The 19,863-nt window shown below is 41.5% G+C and overlaps 1 protein-coding gene across 4 annotated transcripts in view; it reads left to right on the top strand.

The window, feature by feature from the left end:
• Window positions 1-19,863, top strand: part of LOC110521686 (capping protein, Arp2/3 and myosin-I linker protein 3) — a 51,327-nt gene that overhangs the window by 14,143 nt on the left and 17,321 nt on the right. For all 4 annotated transcript variants that reach the window (XR_002473179.2, XM_036968670.1, XM_021599448.2 and 1 more), the window contains 14 exons: window positions 380-484; window positions 728-797; window positions 3,764-3,845; window positions 10,259-10,358; window positions 10,642-10,696; window positions 11,271-11,443; window positions 11,537-11,605; window positions 12,161-12,254; window positions 12,465-12,563; window positions 16,647-16,766; window positions 18,728-18,841; window positions 18,983-19,158; window positions 19,373-19,460; window positions 19,729-19,848. Coding sequence is in view for 3 of the 4 variants with exons in the window: in XM_036968670.1 (XP_036824565.1) it covers window positions 380-484; window positions 728-797; window positions 3,764-3,845; window positions 10,259-10,358; window positions 10,642-10,696; window positions 11,271-11,443; window positions 11,537-11,605; window positions 12,161-12,254; window positions 12,465-12,563; window positions 16,647-16,766; window positions 18,728-18,841; window positions 18,983-19,158; window positions 19,373-19,460; window positions 19,729-19,848 (1,465 nt within the window). In the remaining variant the exon portion in view is untranslated. The remainder of the gene's footprint in view (window positions 1-379; window positions 485-727; window positions 798-3,763; window positions 3,846-10,258; window positions 10,359-10,641; window positions 10,697-11,270; window positions 11,444-11,536; window positions 11,606-12,160; window positions 12,255-12,464; window positions 12,564-16,646; window positions 16,767-18,727; window positions 18,842-18,982; window positions 19,159-19,372; window positions 19,461-19,728; window positions 19,849-19,863) is intronic.

The raw sequence follows: 19,863 nt of genomic DNA, 5'->3' as shown, positions 1-19,863 counted from the left end.
TCAGGCTTCATCTTTTGCTCTCTCTCTCTTTCTTTTCACTCTCTCTATCTGCCTTTATCTCTGTTGCTCCCTCAAATGAGAAATCAGAAATGAGCTTTGTGGGAACCACTGGAACATTGTGTTTCCTCTCTGTGGGTGTGTCGGGGTCGATTTAAACGAGAACTTGCAGAGCCGTCTGCATAGATAAGACTCATGAATATTTAAGCAGAGCTGTTTATCTTCTGACCCAACTTGCTCCCTCCTCTTTGGCCAGCTTCATTTTCTCTCTCTTTCTCATTTAAACTCAATCCTCTCGCCACTTTATACCACTCATCTATACCTCCTTTTGCTCTCCCTCTCCTCTCTCGTTCACCTCCCTCTGACCTCTCTCTTCTCCCAGGAAAGTGAAGGAGACCCTGCCGTTGTTCCGTCAGTTCTTCAGCTCGGCCTTCAGTCTCACCCATGTCAGCCTGGCCTCTATGAAGCTGCCCCCTGATGCCCTGAGGTCAGTTCCCCTATTCTCCAATTCTCTCCTGCTCTCTCTCACACACCTACAGCTCACTAGAATGACAGTGGCAAGTTTAGCTGCACAACACACTGGTCACTATGGCACTTGAGACTGAGTTAAAGGGTGTGAACTTGCAGACAGAGGAGGAGGAAAATGGTCTTTGGTGTTGTAAAACAAGTCAATATCCTTTCCACCTATCACATATTGTTTGTATTTTCTTCCCATTCTGTCTTTCTTTAGGTCTCTTTTCATAGGTCTGACCACAAACCCTCACATTAATGACCTTCACCTGGACATCAGTGGCTGTGAGGTACAAGTCTGTCTTTCTGTCTGTTTGTCTGTCACTGCACACAGAACATTCAATTCCCGCTGGCCTTTATAATTTCCCATCTCTGTCTCTCTGGCATTCTTTTCTTATGTTTCAAGTAAGGACTTAGTGTACAGTAGATATAGAGTGCATGCGGAAAGTATTCAGACCCCTTGACTCTTTCCCCATTTTGTTACGTTATAGCCTCATTCTGAAATTGATAAAGTAAACATTTTAACACCCCATAATGACAGACAGGTTACATTTTTTGGGGCACATTTATAAAAAATAAAAAACAGAAATACCCTATTTAAATAAGTATTCAGACCCTTTGCTATGAGACTTGAAATTGAGGCCAGGTGCATCCTGTTTCCATTGATCATCCTTGAGATGTTTCTACAACTTGTTTGGAGTCCACCTGTGCTAAATTCAATTGATTGGAAATTATTTGGAAAGGCACACGCCTGTCTATATACAGTGCATTCGGAAAGTATTCAGACCCCTTCCCTTTTTTTCCTACACACAATTCCCCATAATGACAAAGCAGAAACAGGTTTTAATACATATTTGCTCATTTATAAAAAATAAAAATAAAAAAAATATCACATTTACATAAGTATTCAGACCCTTTCCTCAGTACTTTGTTGAAGCACCTTTGGCAGCTATTACAGCATTGAGTCTTGGGTATGATGCAACAAGCTTGGCACACCTGTATTTGGGGAGTTTCTTCGATGCTTCTCAGCAGATCCTCTCAAGCTCTGTCAGGTTGGATGAGAAGTGTTGCTGCGCAGCTATTTATCTACACACAATACCCCATAATGGCAAAGCAAGAACAGCTTTCTAGAAATTTAGAAAAAACTGAAATACCTTATTTTCAGTATTCAGACCATTTGCTATTAGACTCGAAATTGAGCTCAGGTGCATCTTGTTTCCATTGATCATATTTGAGATGTTTCTACAACTTGATTGGAGTCCACCTGTGGTAAATGTAATATTTCACTTTTAATTTGTAATAAACTTCCAAATACTATTTCATCCATTTTAGAATAAGGCTGTAATGTAACAAAATGTGGAAAAAGTCAAGGGGTCTGAATACTTTCCGAATGCACTTTAAGGTCCCACAGTTGACAGTGCATGTCAGCGCAAAAACCAAGCCATGAGGTCAAAGGAATTGTACTTAGAGCTCCGAGACAGGATTGTGTTGAGGCACAGATCTGAGGAAGGATACCAACAAAAATTCTGCAGCATTGAAAGTCCCCAAGAACACAGTGGCCTCCATCATTCTTAAATGGAAAAGTTTGGAACCACCAAGACTCTTCTTAGAGCTGGCCGCCCAGCCAAACTGAGCAATCAGGGGAGAAGGGCCTTGGTCATGGAGGTGGCCAAGAACACGATGATCACTTTGACAGAGCTCCAGAGATCCTCTGGGATGATGGGAGAACCTTCCAGAAGGACAACCATCTCTGCAGCACTCCACCAATCAGGCCTTTATGGTAGAGTGGCCAGATGGAAGCCGCTCCTTAGTAAAAGGCACATGACTGTCTGCTTCGAGTTTGTCAAAAGACACCTAAAGGACTCTCAGACCATGAGAAACAAGATTCTACGGTCTGATGAAACCAAGATTGAACTTTTTGGCCTGAATACCAAGCATCACATCTGGAGTAAACCTGGCACCATCCCTAGAGTGAAGCATGGTGGTGGCAGTGTCATGCTGTGGCGAAGTCAGTGGCAGGGACTGGGAGACTAGTCAGGATGGAGGCAAAGATGAATGGAGCAAAGTACAGAGAGATCCTTAATGAAAACCAGCTCCAGAGCGCTCAGGACCTCAGACTGGGACGAAGGTTCACCTCCCAACAGGACAACGACCCTAAGCACACAGCCAAGACAACGCAGGAGTGGCTTCAGGTCAAGTCTCTGAATGTCCTTGAGTGGCCCAGCCAGAGCCCGGACTTGAACCTGATTGAACATCTCTGGAGAGACCTGAAAATAGCTGTGCAGCAACTCTCCCCATTCAACCTGAAAGAGCTTTAGAGGATCTGGAGATAAGAATGTGAAAAACTCCCCATATACAGGTGTGTCAAGCTTGTAGCGTCATACTCAAGAAGACTTGATGCTGTAATCGCAGCCAAAGTTGCTTCAACAAAGTACTGAGTAAAGTGTCTGAATTCCTATGTAAATGTGATATTTCTGTAACGCCGTCGGAAGAAGTGGACCAAGGTGCAGCGTGGTACATGTTCATGATTCTTTATTTAATCCCAACACCAAACAAAACAACCGAAGAACAACGACCGTCACGTTCTGAAGGCTACACAGAGCTAACAAAAAACAACATCCCACAACCTAAGGTGGCCAAACAGGCTGCCTAAGTATGATTCCCAATCAGAGACAACGATAGACAGCTGTCCCTGATTGAAAACCATACCCGGCCAAAACATAGAAACATAAAACCTAGAAATAAAGAACATAGAATGCCAACCCAAATCACACCCTGACCAAACCAAAATAGAGACATAAAAAGGCTCTCTAAGGTCAGGGCGTGACAATTTCAGTTTCTCAAAACCTCAAGATTGATGAGGGGAAAAAACTATTTATACATTTTTAGAATAAGGATGTAACATAACAAAATGTGGAAAAAGTTGAGGGGTCTGAATACTTTTCTGAAGGCACTGTACATAGAAACTATCTTTTGTCAAGGTCTTGTCTTATTGTGCTTTGAAAGTCCTCCTTCCACAAATGTTGTCTCTCTCTCTCTTGCACGCACGCTCTCTGTCTCTGTCTCTGTCTCTGTCTCTCTCTGTCTCTCTCTGTCTCTGTCTCTCTCTCTCTCTCTCTCTCTCTCTCTCTCTCTCTCTTTCTCTCTCTCTGTCTCTCTCTCTCTCTCTCTCTCTTTCTCTCTCTCTCTCTCTCTCTCTCTCTCTCTCTCTCTCTCTCTCTCTCTCTCTCTCTCTCTCTCTCTCTCTCTCTCCCAGCTGAAATCTGCAGGAGCTTCTGTGATCCAGGAGCTGTTCCCCAGGGTCTCCTCCATCGCCACCCTGGACATCTCTGACAACGGTGAGCACAATGACAGACTGCACCACTATGGCCCTATATGGTACACTGCACTCTACACAAGTCGTGACCCAAAGAGGTCTGAGTACAGAAATACTCCTTTCTGAACTTAATCAACTTAAACCAGGTAGAAAGCGTGTAGAAATGATGACATAATTAAATAACGTAATCTCTGAACAATTTTTCTTCAGTCACAGTGTTTTCAATATGGAGCTATTAGCAGCGCTATTTTGGTTGATTTTGTGGCCTCAAGCCAGTGAGTTTATTAACATTTTTCATCAAGAATATGGGGAAAATGTTATTATTTACAATGAAATAGAGAATGTTATTACCTTTTCATATAATTGCTACATTTACTATCAATATAGCATTAAAAATAGTTTTTCTGATTGAATCTTGGCCATTAGTTTTCGCGATGCGAATATTGGGTCGCGACTGAGACATCCTGGTTCAATCTGGGTCCCAAGGTGAAACCAGTTGAGAACCACAGCTCTACACCACTGTGGCACACACTAGCAATCTCCACCACTCAGTCAGCTTATTTTGTGTGAGGTTTTTGTTTGTGTTTTAGCACGTTTTGTATGAGTGGTCTGTGTGCTTGACACTTTTGAGATAGTTTTGTATTTGTGGGGGCTGTGTATTTGTATTTATTAAGGATCCTCATTAGCTGCTTCCAAGGCAGCAACTACTCTTACTGGGGTCCATTAAGGCAGTTAGATACAGTTTAAATATTACATGACATTAAATGTCATAACACTTTTCACAGCACATTAACTGTGATCCCTCAGGCCACTACTCCACTACCACATATCTACAATACTAAATCAATTTGTACGTGTGGGTAGAGTGCGTGTCTTATCATGTGTATGTGTAAGCATCTATCTATGTCTGTGTGTGTCTCTTCATATTCCCCGCTGTTCCATAAGGTGTATTTTTATCTGGTTTTTTTTTTTTACATCTGACACTACTGCTTGCATTAGTTACATGATGTAGAATAGAGTTCCATTTAGCCATGGCTCTACATAGTACTGGGCGCCTCCCATAGTCTGTTCTGGACTTTGGAACTGTGAAGAGACCTCTGGTGGCATGTCCTGTGGGGCAGGTATGAGTGTCTGAACAGTGTGCTAGTAGTTTAAACAGACAGCTCAGTGCATTCAGCATGACAATACTTCTTACAAAAAACAAGTAGTGATGAAATCAATATCTCCTCCACTTTGAGCCATGATCCTATTTTTATTTCTTCTTTGCACATTCTCCCATTGCAAATCTACCATTCCAGTGTTTTACTTGCTATATTGTATTTACTTTGCCACCATGGCCTTTTTGCCTTTACCTCCCTTATCTCACCTCATTTGCTCACATCGTATATAGACTTGTTTATACTGTATTATTGACTGTATGTTTGTTTTACTCCATGTGTAACTCTGTGTCGTTGTATGTGTCGAACTGCTTTGCTTTATCTTGGCCAGGTCGCAATTGTAAATGAGAACTTGTAAATGAGAGATGTACATGCATATTATTAATGTTAGCTCTCTGTGTACATTTATGGGCCAGCCGTGCTGGCCTGTTCTGAGCCAATTATAATTTTCCGATATCTCTCTTTGTGGCACCTGACCACATGACTGAACAGTAGTCCAGGTGCGACAAAACTAGAGCCTGAATGACCTGCCCTGTTGATAGTGGCAGAGTAACACTTTATTATGGACAGACTTCTCCCCATCTTAGCTACTGTTGTAGCAACATGTTTTGATCATGACAGTTTAGAATCCAGAGTTACTCCAAGCAGTTTAGACACCTAAACTTGCTAAATTTTCACATAATTTATTTCAAGATTTAGTTGAGTTTTAGGGTTTAGTGAATGATCTTTGCCAAATACAATGCTTTTAGTTTATTTTTTTATATATTTAGGACTAACTTATTCCTTGCCACCCATTCTGAAACTAACTGCAGCTCGTTGTTAAGTGTTGCAGTGATTTCACTCGCTGTAGTAGATGACGTGTATAGTGTTGTGTTATCCGCATACACTACCGGTCAAAAGTTTTAGAACACCTACTCATTCAAAGGTTTTTCTTTATTTTTACTATTTTCTACATTGTAGAATAATAGTGAAGACATCAAAACTATGAAATAACACATATGGAACCATGTAGTAACCAAAAAAGTGTTATTTGAGATTTGAGATTCTTCAAATTGCTACCCTTTGCCTTGATGACAGCTTTGCACACTCTTGGCATTCTCTCAACCAGTTTCATGAGGTAGTCACCTGGAATGCATTTCACTTAACAGGTGTGCCTTGTTAAAAGTTAATTTGTGGAATTTATTTCCTTCTTAGTGTGTTTGAGCCAATCAGTTGTGTTGTGACAAGGTAGTGGGGAGGGGGGGGGGGGTATACAGAAGATAGCCCTATTTGGTAAAAGACTAAGTCCATATAATATAATATAATGGCAAGAACAGCTCAAATAAGCAAAGGAAAATGACAGTCCATCATTACTTTAAGACATGAAGGTCATTCAATACGGAACATTTCAAGAACTTTGAGTTTCTTCAAGTGCAGTCGCAAAAACCATCAAGCACTAAAATGAAACTGGCTCTCATGAGGACTGCCAAAGGAATGGAAGACCCAGAGTTACCTCTGCTGCAGAGAATAAGTTCTTTAGAGTTACCAGCCTCAGAAATTGCAGTCCAAATAAAGGCTTTACAGAGTTCAAGCAACAGACACATCTCAACATCAACTGTTCAGAGGAGAATGCGTGAATCAGGACTTCATGATCAAATTGCTGCAAAGAAACCACTACTAGGACACCAATAAGAAGAAGAGACTTGCTTGGGCGAAGAAACACGAGCAATGGACATTAGACCGGTGGAAATTTGTCCTTTGGTTTGGAGTCCAAATTTGAGATGTTTGGTTCCCACCGCTGCGTCTTTGTGAGATGCGGATTGGGTGAACGGATGATCTCTGCATGTGTACTTCCCACCGTAAAGCATGGAGGAGGAGCTGTTATGGTGTGACGGTGCTTTGCTGGTGACACTGTCTGTGATTTATTTAGAATTGAAGGCACACTTAACCAGCATGGCTACCACAGCATTCTGCAGTGATACGCCATCCCATCTGGTTTGGCCTTAGTGGGACTATCATTTGTTTTTCAACAGGACAACACCTCCAAGCTGTGTAAGGGCTATTTGACCAAGATGGAGAGTGATGGAGTGCTGCATCAGATGACCTGGCCTCCACACTCCCCTGACCTCAACCAAATTGAGATGGTTTGGGATGAGTCGGACCGCATAGTGAAGGGAAAGCAGACAAAAACTGCTCAACATATGTGGGAACTCCTTCAAGACTGTTGGAAAAGCATTCCAGGTGAAGCTGGTTGAGAGAATGCCAAAAGTGTGCAAAGATGTCATCACTGCAAAGGGTTGCTATTTGTTTAACACTTTTTTGGTTACTACATGATTCCATATGTGTTATTTCATAATTGTGATGTCTTCACTATTATTCTACAATGTAGAAAATAGTAAAACATTTAGAAAAACCCTTGGATGAGTAGGTGTTCTAAAACTTTTGACCGGTAGTGTACATAGACACACTGGCACACCTAGATTATGTTGGAGAGGCTTCCATTAAATAACACCCTCTGTATTCTGTTAGACAGGCAACTCTTTATCCATAATATAGCAGGGGGTGTAAAGCCACAATATATGTACATATGTTTTTCCAGTAGCAGACTATGATCGATAATGTCAAAATCCACACTGAAATCTAACAAAACAGCTTTTTATCATCAATTTCTCTCAGCCAATCCTCAGTCATTTGTGAAAGTGCTGTGCTTGTTGAATGTCCTTCCTATAAGCATGCTGAAAGTCTGTTGTCAATTTGTTTAGAGTAAAATAGCATTGTATCTGGTCAAACACCATTTTTTCCCAAAGTTTACTAAGGGTTGGTAACAGGCTGGTTGGTCGGCTATTTGAGCCAGTAAAGGGGGCTTTACTATTCATGGGTAGCGGAATGTCACGCCCTGACCACAGAGAGCTTTTTATTCTCTGTGTTGGTTCGGTCGGGGTGTGACTAGGGTGGGTCATCTAGGTGATTTATATTTCTATGTTGGCCTGGCATGGTTCCCAATCAGAGGCAGCTGTTTATTGTTGTCTCTGATTGGGGATCATATTTACGCATTCATTTCCCCTTTGAGTTTTGTGGGGTCTTGAATATGGATAGTTGCCTGTTAGCACTACTGTTAGCGTCATGTTTTGTTTGAGATTATTGTTTTGTTTTGCTGTGAGTTTCACTTAGTAATAAAAAGATGTGGATCCCAGATCACGCTGCACTTTGGTGCACTTATTATGACAAATGTAACACAGAATTACTTTTGCTTCCCTCCAGGCCTGAGGGCACACACTTTCTAGTTAGCTTAGATTGAAGATACGGCAAGTAGGAGTGGAAATATCGTCCTCAATATCGTGGCTTGTCATTGTTGATAGACAACAATATTTTTTTCACCTATTCCATACTGACTTTACAGAATTCAAAATTACAATGCTTGTCTTTCCTAATATGATCAGTTATACTTGGATGTGCAGTGTCAGTGTTTGTTGCTGGCATGTCATGCCTAAGTTTGCTAATCTTGCAACTGAAAAAAATCATTACAGTAATTGGCAATATCAGTGGGTTTTGTGATGAATGAGCCATCTGATTCAATGAATGATGGAGCTGAGTTTGCCTTTTTGCCCTTAATTTCATTTAAGGTTCTCCAAAGCTTGTTTTCATCATTCTTTCTATCATTTATCTTTGTTTCATTGTATAGTTTCTTATTCTTTTTATTTAGTTTAGTCACATGATTTCTCAATAGATTTTGCAGACAGACTTATTTGCCATTCCTTTTGCCTCGTCCCTCTCAACCATACAATTGTTCAATTCCTCATCAATCCATGAGGATTTAACAGTTTTTACAGTCATTTTCTTAATGGGTGCATGCTTATTAGCTTATACACGATATTAGGCCCAGCTTTTGGATCTTTGGTTTTCCTAGATATGGCTACTATATTGTGATCACTACATCTGATGGATTTAGATACTGCTTTAAAGCAAATTTCTGCAGCATTAGTAAAGATGTGATCAATACTTGATGATTTCATTCCTGTGCTGTTTGTAACTACCCTGGTAGGTTGACTGATAACCTGAACCAGGTTGCAGGCACTGGTTACAGTCTGAAGCTTTTTCTTAAGTGCGCAGCTTGATGAAAGCCAGTCAATATTTAAATCACTGAGAAAATATACCTCTCTGTTGATATTACATACATTATCAAGCATTTCACTCATGTTATCCAGATACTGACTTTTAGCACTTGGTGGTCTATAGCAGCTTCCCACCAGAAAGGGCTTTAGATGAGGCAGATGAAGCTGTAGCCATATTACTTCAACAATATTTAACATTAAATCCTCTCAAAGCTTTACATGAATGTGGTTCTGAATATAAACAGCAGCACCTCCACCATTAGCATTTCTGTATTTTCTGTATATGTTATAACCATGTATTGCCACCACTGTATCATCAAAGGTATTATCTGAGTGAGTTTTAGAGATAGTCAGAATATGAATGTCATCTGTTACTAGCAAGTTATTGATTTCATGAACCGTGTTTCTTAAGCTACATACAGAGCCGTCGGAAAGTATTCAGAACCCTTGACTTTACAGCCTTATTCTAAAATTCATGAAATTCTTTTTTTTGCTCATCAATCTACACACAATACCCATAATGACAAAGCAAACATTGAATTTGTTGACATTTTTGCTAATTTATTACAATTAAAAAAATGTTAATATTCAATTTACATAAGTTTGGCAGCATCAAGTCTTCTTGGGTGTGACGCTACAAGTTTGTCACACCTTTATATGTTGAGTTTCTCCCATTCGTCTCACAGATCCTCTCATGCGCATGTTATGTATGTTAGTGCAGAGTGAGCTGCACACAGTGTATTTCCTACTTGGGCACACCGCCCGAGTGCTAACAGTATATCTCTGGTTCATAGGCACATGATTACTGCATACAGTAGCTGTAGGATCAGCAGGGCAGTTAGAGGGACATACATTAGGTTACTTACATTGTTTACCAACTCCCCTGGGATAATATACATTTGCTGAGGCATTGTGACAACTTAGCGACACAATGGTAGGTATTAACCGAGCTGGGCTTTGGTCATTGATACGTCCTTGTCTCAACGCAGCCTTATAATGCTGTGAAAGGATCCAGGAACCCAAATTATTCGGGTGGATCCCATCTTCCTTGTAAAATGTGTTTTGTTTCCATAAGCTGTCGAAATTGTCAACAAAAGTTACACCCGTTGAGCTGCAATAATCAGGTAGCCAATTGTGAAGAGAAAGTGTTTATTTGATGTAGTTGGGTTTGTGGTTTGTGTTTACAGGGCTGGATGCAGACCTTCTCTCAGTCCTACCAGCTCTCTCCAGACACACCTCCTTAAAGCACCTGTATCTGGGCAAGAACTTCAACATCAAGAGCAGCAGGTAAAGCACTACAAAGGCACAGTGTGTGTGTGTGTGTGTGTGTGTGTGTGTGTGTGTGTGTGTGTGTGTGTGTGTGTGTGTGTGTGTGTGTGTGTGTGTGTGTGTGTCTGTTTGTGGGGGCATGCGTGTGCACGTGCATGTGTGTGCGTGTGTCAGTTTGCTTCACAGCTTGATTTTCCTCAGGCAGACTGGGATGATTACGATAGCGGCAGGAAATGACTAGTGCCAGAGCTCCTGCTGAGTGTAGCCTGAACTGCCTCTCTCCCCATGGCTCTATCTACAGGGTGCTGGAGGAAATCCTACAGAAGCTGGTCCAACTCATACAGGAGGAGGAATGTGTGAGTGAGAATGCGTCAACATTCACACATTACACAATATAATATTCCATTTTATATTCACTGATTGTACTGCAGAGTTTTTACACAAACGCACCAACACTATAGGCATTAATTTACTCAGTGAAAACTCATGGTCAAATACTGACATTCACCACACACACATGCTGTATTTGACATGGTACTCTCTCAAACTCTTTATCTTCTACAAAATTGTGTTTTCCTTAATGTATATCACTCCATGGCTCTGTTACTGTGGAACGTAACATATTGTGCCTTCTGAATGATTCACTTTGTGTACAAAGCTATGACACATCGCTCTGTTTATTACAAATGCTGAGTTCCTACGTTTCTCCTCAGCACTGCTCCCAACTGTTCACAGCAGCGTTTTACCATCTCTCTCCGCTGTCATCTCCTTCTCTGTCCTCTGTCCTGTCCAACCCTCTTCTACTGCCTTACCTTTCACCTGGTCTCCACCCTTACCTCTCACCCAACCATCTCACCCCCACTGCCTTGCCCTCTCCCGTCTCCCTCACGCCACACCCTTTCTCTCTCCCTCTTCCCTGTCCCTCCTCAGGCCCTCCAGTCCCTCTCCCTGGCTGACTCGCGACTGCGTTCTCGCGGTACAGTGCTAGTAAATGCTCTGGGTAGTAACACCTGCCTACGTAAGGTGGACCTAAGTGGGAACAGCCTGGAGGACATTGGAGCCAAGATGCTGAGCAAAGCCCTACAGATCAACACCACACTCAGGCAAGAGACAGAGAGCGGGAAGGAGAGAGATAGAGGGTATTGTCAGGTATGGTGATGGTTGTTTTTAACACTTCCTCTCCCCTGTCCTGAAAGGAGTGTGACGTGGGATCGTAACAACACCTCAGCTACAGGATTCCTGGATGTGGCTCGAGCCCTTGAACAGTGAGACGATTTGTTCGTCAAACACACACATGCATGCTCGCACACATACACACACTCAGTCTTCTAAATCCGTTATAGCTCGCTATAGCTTATTTTACAGACCCCTTTGATGAATTTGTACGCTCAAAATACAGGAAGCGAGAAAGTTGATATAAATAGCTTCCAAGAGAAATGGGGATGCCTGAAGCTATGTCTAATTTTGATGTCCTGTTGTTCAGAAAGAATTTTCAGAATTAGCTGGCTAATATATCAACTCAGATACATGTGAACCAAACCTAGCTTACTGTACACATTGAAACTTGCGATCTCAAATGGCCTAGGGTTGTGTTTAGGCTATAGATCACATTGGGGGTATTAAGGGGGTATTTTGGAAGGGATTCCGTTTACTAGGAATATTAACCCTTACCCTTGGGTCTGTAATGCAATTTTCTATAGCTATCTTTCTCTATCGCCTTCATTTCGCTGTTTCCTTCCTCTCCATCTCTTTCCTTTCTCTGTCTCCTTCCTAACTCAAACCCCTTGTCTTTCTCTCACCTCCGATGTGTTCTCTCCCAGTAACTTCACCTTGCAGTACATGCCCCTCCCCCTCAGTGACATCAGCCAGGCGTACCGTAGCGCCCCCGAGAGGACAGAGCAGGCACTGACCAAGGTGGGCTCCTTATGCTCCCTCTGTTAACCATCCTCTCCTTTCTTCTGCCTCTCCATTTCCTCTCCTTTCCTCCAATGTTTCCTTTCTCTACTGGCACCATCATTCTCTCTCTCTCCCTGCCCTTTCCATTTCAATTGACTCTGCTTCATTGACATTGTCACACAGTAGTATTGCCTGTGTGAGTGAATGTTTTTTATCTGTGGCCATCAGATCCAGCGTGCTCTGCTGAGGAACAACCAGACTCAGCGCTTCTCTCAGAGACAGGCTCTACGGCTGCACCAGGGCCTGGTCACCAGCACTGCTGAACAGGTAGCAAAAGTACAGTCTATTCTGAAAGTATTCAGACCCCTTGACTTTTTCAACATTTTGTTACGTTACAGCCTTATTCTAAAATGGATAAAATAAAATAAATGTCCTAATCAATCTACACACAACACTCCATAATGACAAAGCAAAAACTGGTTCCTATACATTTCTAAAAAACAGATATACCTTATTTACCTAAGTTTTCAGACCCTTTGCTATGAGACTCGAAATTGAACTCAGGTCCATTCTGTTTCCATTGATCATCCTTAAGGTGTTTCTATAACGTGATTGGAATCCACCTGTGGTAAATTCATTCCCGAGACAGGAATGTGTCGAGGCACAGATCTGGGGAAGGGTACCAAAAAAATTATGCAGCATTGAATTGAATTTATTTTGGGTAACAGACAAATACTACAAAATGTACGATGTGGATCCAGAGGATATCACTTGAAAGTATTAATTAAAACGCTTGTTTCCAAAGTGGTCCTCGATGGTAAAAACAATAACACATATAATGATTAAAAGGCAAGACAAAATTACAATCAACCTTAAATACATTCATTTATATTGACATCCTAAAAAGTGGCACTATTCTCTGCACTTCTCCCTAACCTTAAAAATCACCCATATTAATTTCACATTAAAACAATCTATTAATTGCACATCATACCGATCCTTCAAATAAATTGGTCCACTCTTGGCTCCAAAGGCAACAAGCCCACCTCCCGGAATTCCTGTATCCCTATGTGGGTCCTAGGGTGGACATTCAGCATATACTGTACAGTACCTGATAACATTATTTTGCATGACGTGCATTCTCTTTTTCAGCTTTTTTGATAGCCCACTATACCAGGCAGAGCAGGCATTATCAAAATGACACTGAATCAAGGCTGAGACAAGCAGTTTCTTAACTTTAATGTTAAAATATCTAGTGTCACGATATAAAATTTTCAATTTTTTCCGCCAATTTAGAAAGAATTCTGGCAGCAATCAGGTTTCCAGAAAGGGATTGATCTAGGGACACACCAAGATAAGATACACTTGTTTTAGATTCAATCTCATTGCCTGCACAGTTTACCGTTATCTAGTCAGCCCTAAGCAATCTACATTTCTTCCAAGCAAAATCGAGTTTTTCCCAAATGTAGTGACAATTTGTTGTCAGACAACCAATCTCTAACAAAATGCAAATCCTTACTCAGGGTCTCCTCTATGTAAACTGTATCCTTCCCTGATACCAGTATGTCTGAATCATCAGCATAAAGCAAGAGTTTGCACATTACTGTATCTGACATACAGTGCCTTGCGAAAGTATTCGGCCCCCTTGAACTTTGCGACCTTTTGCCACATTTCAGGCTTCAAACATAAAGATATAAAACTGTATTTTTTTGTGAAGAATCAACAACAAGTGGGACACAATCATGAAGTGGAACGACATTTATTGGATATTTCAAACTTTTTTAACAAATCAAAAACTGAAAAATTGGGCGTGCAAAATTATTCAGCCCCCTTAAGTTAATACTTTGTAGCGCCACCTTTTGCTGCGATTACAGCTGTAAGTCGCTTGGGGTATGTCTCTATCAGTTTTGCACATCGAGAGACTGAAATCTTTTCCCATTCCTCCTTGCAAAACAGCTCGAGCTCAGTGAGGTTGGATGGAGAGCATTTGTGAACAGCAGTCTTCAGTTCTTTCCACAAATTCCACAGATTCTCGATTCACAAGCACTATCCTTTATGAATCTTGCAGGAAGGTTATCCAGCCCAGTTTCTTTGTTTGTGCTCATTAAGCATAGTAGATTGGAAAACGTTGTCCTTTGTTATCATGCACAGCTCTAACAAATCATTTGTGATACCTTTGCTACGGTAAAAGTTGTTCATGAAAGACTGGCTATAGTGTCCAGAGCAGGTGGGTAACTTCTTAACCAGAGACGAGGCTATACTGGTAAAAAAAATGTGGTAAAATAATCTCCAACCTTTGCCTGGTCTTAACATAAAACATCATCAATATCCAGACCAATAGTACAGGATTTTAACTTATGATGGAGTTTTGGAGCCAATGTCCTTTAACATTTTCCACAGTTTACAAGGCCGATGTAAGTTGTCATTAACGGCGTCTATATAATGTTGGAATTTAGCCTTATCCATTTTGTATCTTGTCTTGTTTCTACAGGTAATATAACTATCATAATCTGGTTGTAGATTTGTCCTTCTGAAGCTGGCCAGGTAATCAATCCCTTTTCCTTATGAGGTCTAAGATCTCAGAAGTGATCCATTTCTCTGACCGCTGTTTGATTCAAATTTGTTTCATCGGAGCCAGAGAGTCAAGTGAAGACAGAAACAGATCTTTAAAAATATACCAAGCTTGATCATCACAGTTTAGTACATGAGACCAATCCAAAATTCCATGTATTGAAGCATTGAAGCATTGTAGGTCCCCAAGAACATAGTGGCCTCCATTGTTCTTAAATGGAAGAAGTCTGGAACCACCAAGACTCTTCTTAGAGCTGTCCCCCTGGCCAAACTGAGCAACCGTGGGAAAAGGGACTTTGTCAGGGACGTGATCAAGAACCCAATGGTCAGTCTGACACAGTTTCAGAGTTCCTCTGGGGAGATGGGAGAACCTTCCAGAAGGACAACCATCTCTGTAGCACTCTACCAATCAGGCCTTTATGGTATAGTGGCCAGACGGAAGCCACTCATCAGTAAAAGGCACATGACATCCCACTTGGAGTTTGCCAAAAGGCGCCTAAAGGATTCAGAAAATGACAAACAAGATTCTCCGGTCTGATGAAACCAAGATTGAACTCTTTGGCCTGAATGCCAAGCGTTTGGAGGAAACTTGGCACCATCCGTACTTTGAAGCATGGTGGTGGCAGCATCATGCTGTGGGGTTGTTTTTCAGCGGCAGGGACTGGGAGACAAGTCAGGATCGAGGGAAAGATGAACCGAGCAAAGTACAGAGAGATCCTTGATAAAAACCTGCTCCAGAGTGCTCAGGACTTCAGACTGGGGCGAAGGTTCACCTTCCAACAGGACAACGACCCTAAGCACACAGCCAAGACAATGCATGAGTGGCTTCGGGACAAGTCTCTGAATGTCCTTGAGTGGCCCAGCCGGAGCCTGGACTTGAACCCGATCTAATAGCTCTGGAGAGACATGAAAATAGCTGTGCAGCGACGCTCCCCGTCCAACCTGACAGAGCTTGAGAGGAGCTGCTGCAGAGAAGAGTGGGGGAAACTCCCCAAAAACAGGTGTGCCAAGCTTGTAGTGTCATACCCAAGAAAACTTGAGGTTGTAATCGCTACCAAAGGTGCTTCAACAAAGTACTGAGGGTCTGAAATCTTATGTAAATGTGATTTTTCAGTTTTTTATTTTTAATACATTTGCAAACATTTCTAAAACACCTGTTTTTACTTTGTTATTATGGGATATTGTGTGTAGATTGATGAGGGGGAAAAACTATTTAATACATTTTAGGGTAAGGCTGTAACGTTGCAAAATGTGGAAAAAGTCAAGGGGTCTGTATACTTTCCGAATGCACTGTATATGTGTGTTAGTTTTATGTGTGTAATTGAGAGACAATGAGTTGAGCCATGTTAGAGCAATAATATTGCTCTAATGATGGCTTATTGCTCTAACGAGGGCTCAACTCATTGTCTCTCAATAATATTGCTCTAATGATGGCTTATTGCTCTAACGAGGGCTCAACTCATTGTCTCTCAATAATATTGCTCTAATGATGGCTTATTGCTCTAACTAGGGCTCAACTCATTGTCTCTCAATAATATTGCTCTAATGATGGCTTATTGCTCTAAGGAGGGCTCAACTCATTGTCTCTCAATAATATTGCTCTAATGATGGCTTATTGCTCTAACTAGGGCTCAACTCATTGTCTCTCAATAATATTGCTCTAATGATGGCTTATTGCTCTAAGGAGGGCTCAACTCATTGTCTCTCAATAATATTGCTCTAATGATGGCTTATTGCTCTGATGATGGCTCAACTCATTGTCTCTCAATCACACACACGATGTATGCATTGTATGTCTTTATTGACACTCCTCCTGCTTCTCTGTTCTCTGTTTCCCAGGTGATGGAGCGTCTGTGTGTGCGTGTGCAGCAGCAGGTGTGTGTGCTGCGTGGAGTAGGGGAGATGGAGGAGATTCAAGCTGCTAAACAAGTGCTGAAGGAGGCCAGGAACTCTCGCGCGGTGAGCGTGTGTGCATACCTGAATCATTTCTCTAATCTCTCGATTGTAGTTGAGTGTTTAAGTGTATGTGGTCTTCCTTTAAACTAGGGTACCAGTGAGGATTTCACACACTGGACAACTTGTTACAGCTGTTGATACGTCATTGATAATAATCTGGCAAATTTTCTGCCAGGCTCTGGCTTTTTCTTGTATAGAGATCTCAGAAATGCACTGTAACTACCTAACATTTAGCGTCTTCTTATGTTACGGGGTGAAACCAGTTTTCATGGGCATACAAATCTAAAATAATGAACGCGATTGCAAAATCAAATGGTTGTAAACAACAGAGTCACCTTACCTTGATACTTAAAACCTAAATCGATACTGTCATTAAAATGGTTCTTCAATAATTATGCATAATACTTGTTGGATGTGCATTTGGTGTCCAGCTGATTAGATATGCCCTGGTATTTTCCCACATCATCATCTGATCCAGGAAGACATTTTCTGAATGACAGTCAAGTGATAAACAGCTGTTATGATAGCACATGCAATGCAACAACAGCCCAAGTGCTGGAAAAAAAAGGTGTTCATGAGGAATGTCCAGAAAATGTTGGTGTCTCATTCCTTACGTTGGTGTGCCTGGATCCACATTGGATCTAATATCCCTAGCAAATTGATCACCTGTTGTTGTCTGCTTGATTTACAGTAGTGTCTTTTTTAGATTTAACAGAGAAAGCATCAAGTTAATGTGTTCATGTTTTCATATGTTTTTCTGCCTCGGATTGGACACGGAGTCTACTGTGCGCAATTGGACTATTGCGCAACACCCAACGCTATTCCTATTAATTATTCTGGATATAATGACAACAAATTACATACATAATTACATAAGCTTATCCACAATATGATCTGGTAATGAAATAACATGACAAATACATTGTGGTTTCCATTGTTACACCTGCAATTTAAAAAAACATAAGTGGCTTGAAGTAGCCTACTTGAAGTTGTACTTCAATTACCGGAATAGGCCATCCCTTGAAAAATGTTCTAAATTTTGGTGCTTGAAAAGTCATTATTAATTATTGTAGCCAATTTTGTAAGTTCTCCTGCTCCTTTATAATTATCCGTGATTTCATTTTTTTAATACATTTCTGTGAGAGATGTGACCACTTTCGTTTGTTTCCCGCTGCTTCAATTGAATGGTGTTGCGCTCCTCTGTCGAGTAAAACTATGTGCGGTTATTTTGAAGACGACAAGATCTAATGTTGCCTTCAACTTGGCTTTCCATACAAATCCTTCGATTAAAAAAGGAACCTGGTATTTGGTCAAATTCGCATTAGAAAAACAGCGATGCTCACCATTCAAATGGTGAGATTAATGCTACCGCTATTCATAGCTTTATTATGTGTGCCCGCGTCGGCTACAGAAAAATCACCATGCGTGCATCTAATCGATTTAGTCAGGCAATGTCCACATTATTCTCACATATTTTAGAATGTACTATAATAATAATTTGAATATCAATGCATTGGCAAGGCCTAAAAAAATACATTATTCTTAAAGTGTTAATAATGGCCTACTTTTTGACACTTTTTGCATGCTTTTTAGGGGGAGGGGTTGGGGATATATATTAGGCCTTATATGTATAATTATTTAAAATATATAATTGTATAACATTGAATTTGACTTGCCAGGGTATGAACCCTGCTTAAAAGATGTATAGTCCTTTGTCTATGTTGTTGTATTGGTGCAGTTAATGGGTACATTTGCATATATGAACTTTTATACATGTGGAACTGCATTGAAATCATTTTGACATTTTGATCCCAATGGCACACATCAACCCCATTATTTGTGTATTAATGTGACTCTCTCTCTCTCTCTCTCTCTCTCTCTCTCTCTCTCTCTCTCTCTCTCTCTCTCTCTCTCTCACACACACACACTCTTTGTCTCTTTTTTTTTCTCTCTCTCTTTTTCAGCTGTACCCCTCTCTCTGTGAGCTAGCTCATGTGCTGTCAGTAGATGGGCCAGTCAGACAGAGACTGGACTCACTGGCAGGAGAATTGGCCAAGGCAGCTGACAAGGAACTACAGGTGCAATCCTCAATACATCCCATATTTATATAAACTTTTGATTTACTTCTTCATATTTTTTTAAAATAAATTAGGCAACACAGGGAATGGTTGAATATTTCATTGATTTATTGATTGTTTAATTGGCTTGTTGATTGACAGGTGATAGTTGACTCCATGGTGTCTCTCTGTCGTGAGCTGTGTCCGCTGTCCTCCTCTGCAGCAGAGAGATTGAGTCCTCCGCTCTCGTCCGTCTCTGAGCGTGTGTCCATCCCTCGCTCAGCCATCCGTACGGCCCTGATGGAGCGAGCAGCTCAGGACATCCACCGCGCGCTGGAGTAAGAAAGGGAGGGAAGGAGGGAGGGATGGAAGGAAGGAAGGAAAAAGAGGGGGAGCTGAAGGAGGAAGATAAGCGATGCAGTCTTATTTGTTTAATTTAATCAGTGTGGGTATCTGTGAACTAATTCCATCATACTGTCTTCCCCCTCCTCTCCGCCCTGCCTCCCTCTCCTGCTCCCTCTCCCTCTCTTTGTCTCTCTCCCCCTCTCCCAGAGAGGTGAAGCTCTCAGTGGTTTCCTATCTCACCAACTCCATTGTCGATCAGATCTTGCAGGAGCTCTACGCCACTCAAAAGACCCTGGTATAGACATGCTGCCGTCTGTCTGTGTGTCTGTCTGTCTATAGGCCGGATATCGATTCTGCCACCTTTTGCCTACCATAACCAGTAACACTTTACTTGAAGGGGCACAAATAAGGCATTCATAACACCAGTATACACCTTAGCAGTATCCTTCACAACAACCTTTATAGCACCTTTATGAAACCAGTCATAACACCTTTATGAGCGTTGCTGTATAACAACCTTCATAATACATTTATTCATGTGTAGCGTCTGCTCCCTGTCCCAGACGCGTCAGGTGTCCCAGGTGAAACGTTGGGAGGGGACATGTGATGGAGGGACAGGCCGGAGGTCACACAGACACAGAGACTCTCTGGACATCACAGACGAGGAGCTGGGCACCAGCATAGTAAGCATTGTGTGT

This window comes from Oncorhynchus mykiss, chromosome 30 (genome assembly GCF_013265735.2).
Source record: "Oncorhynchus mykiss isolate Arlee chromosome 30, USDA_OmykA_1.1, whole genome shotgun sequence".
Lineage (NCBI taxonomy): Eukaryota > Metazoa > Chordata > Actinopteri > Salmoniformes > Salmonidae > Oncorhynchus > Oncorhynchus mykiss.
This window is presented reverse-complemented; position numbering and strand designations above follow the sequence as displayed.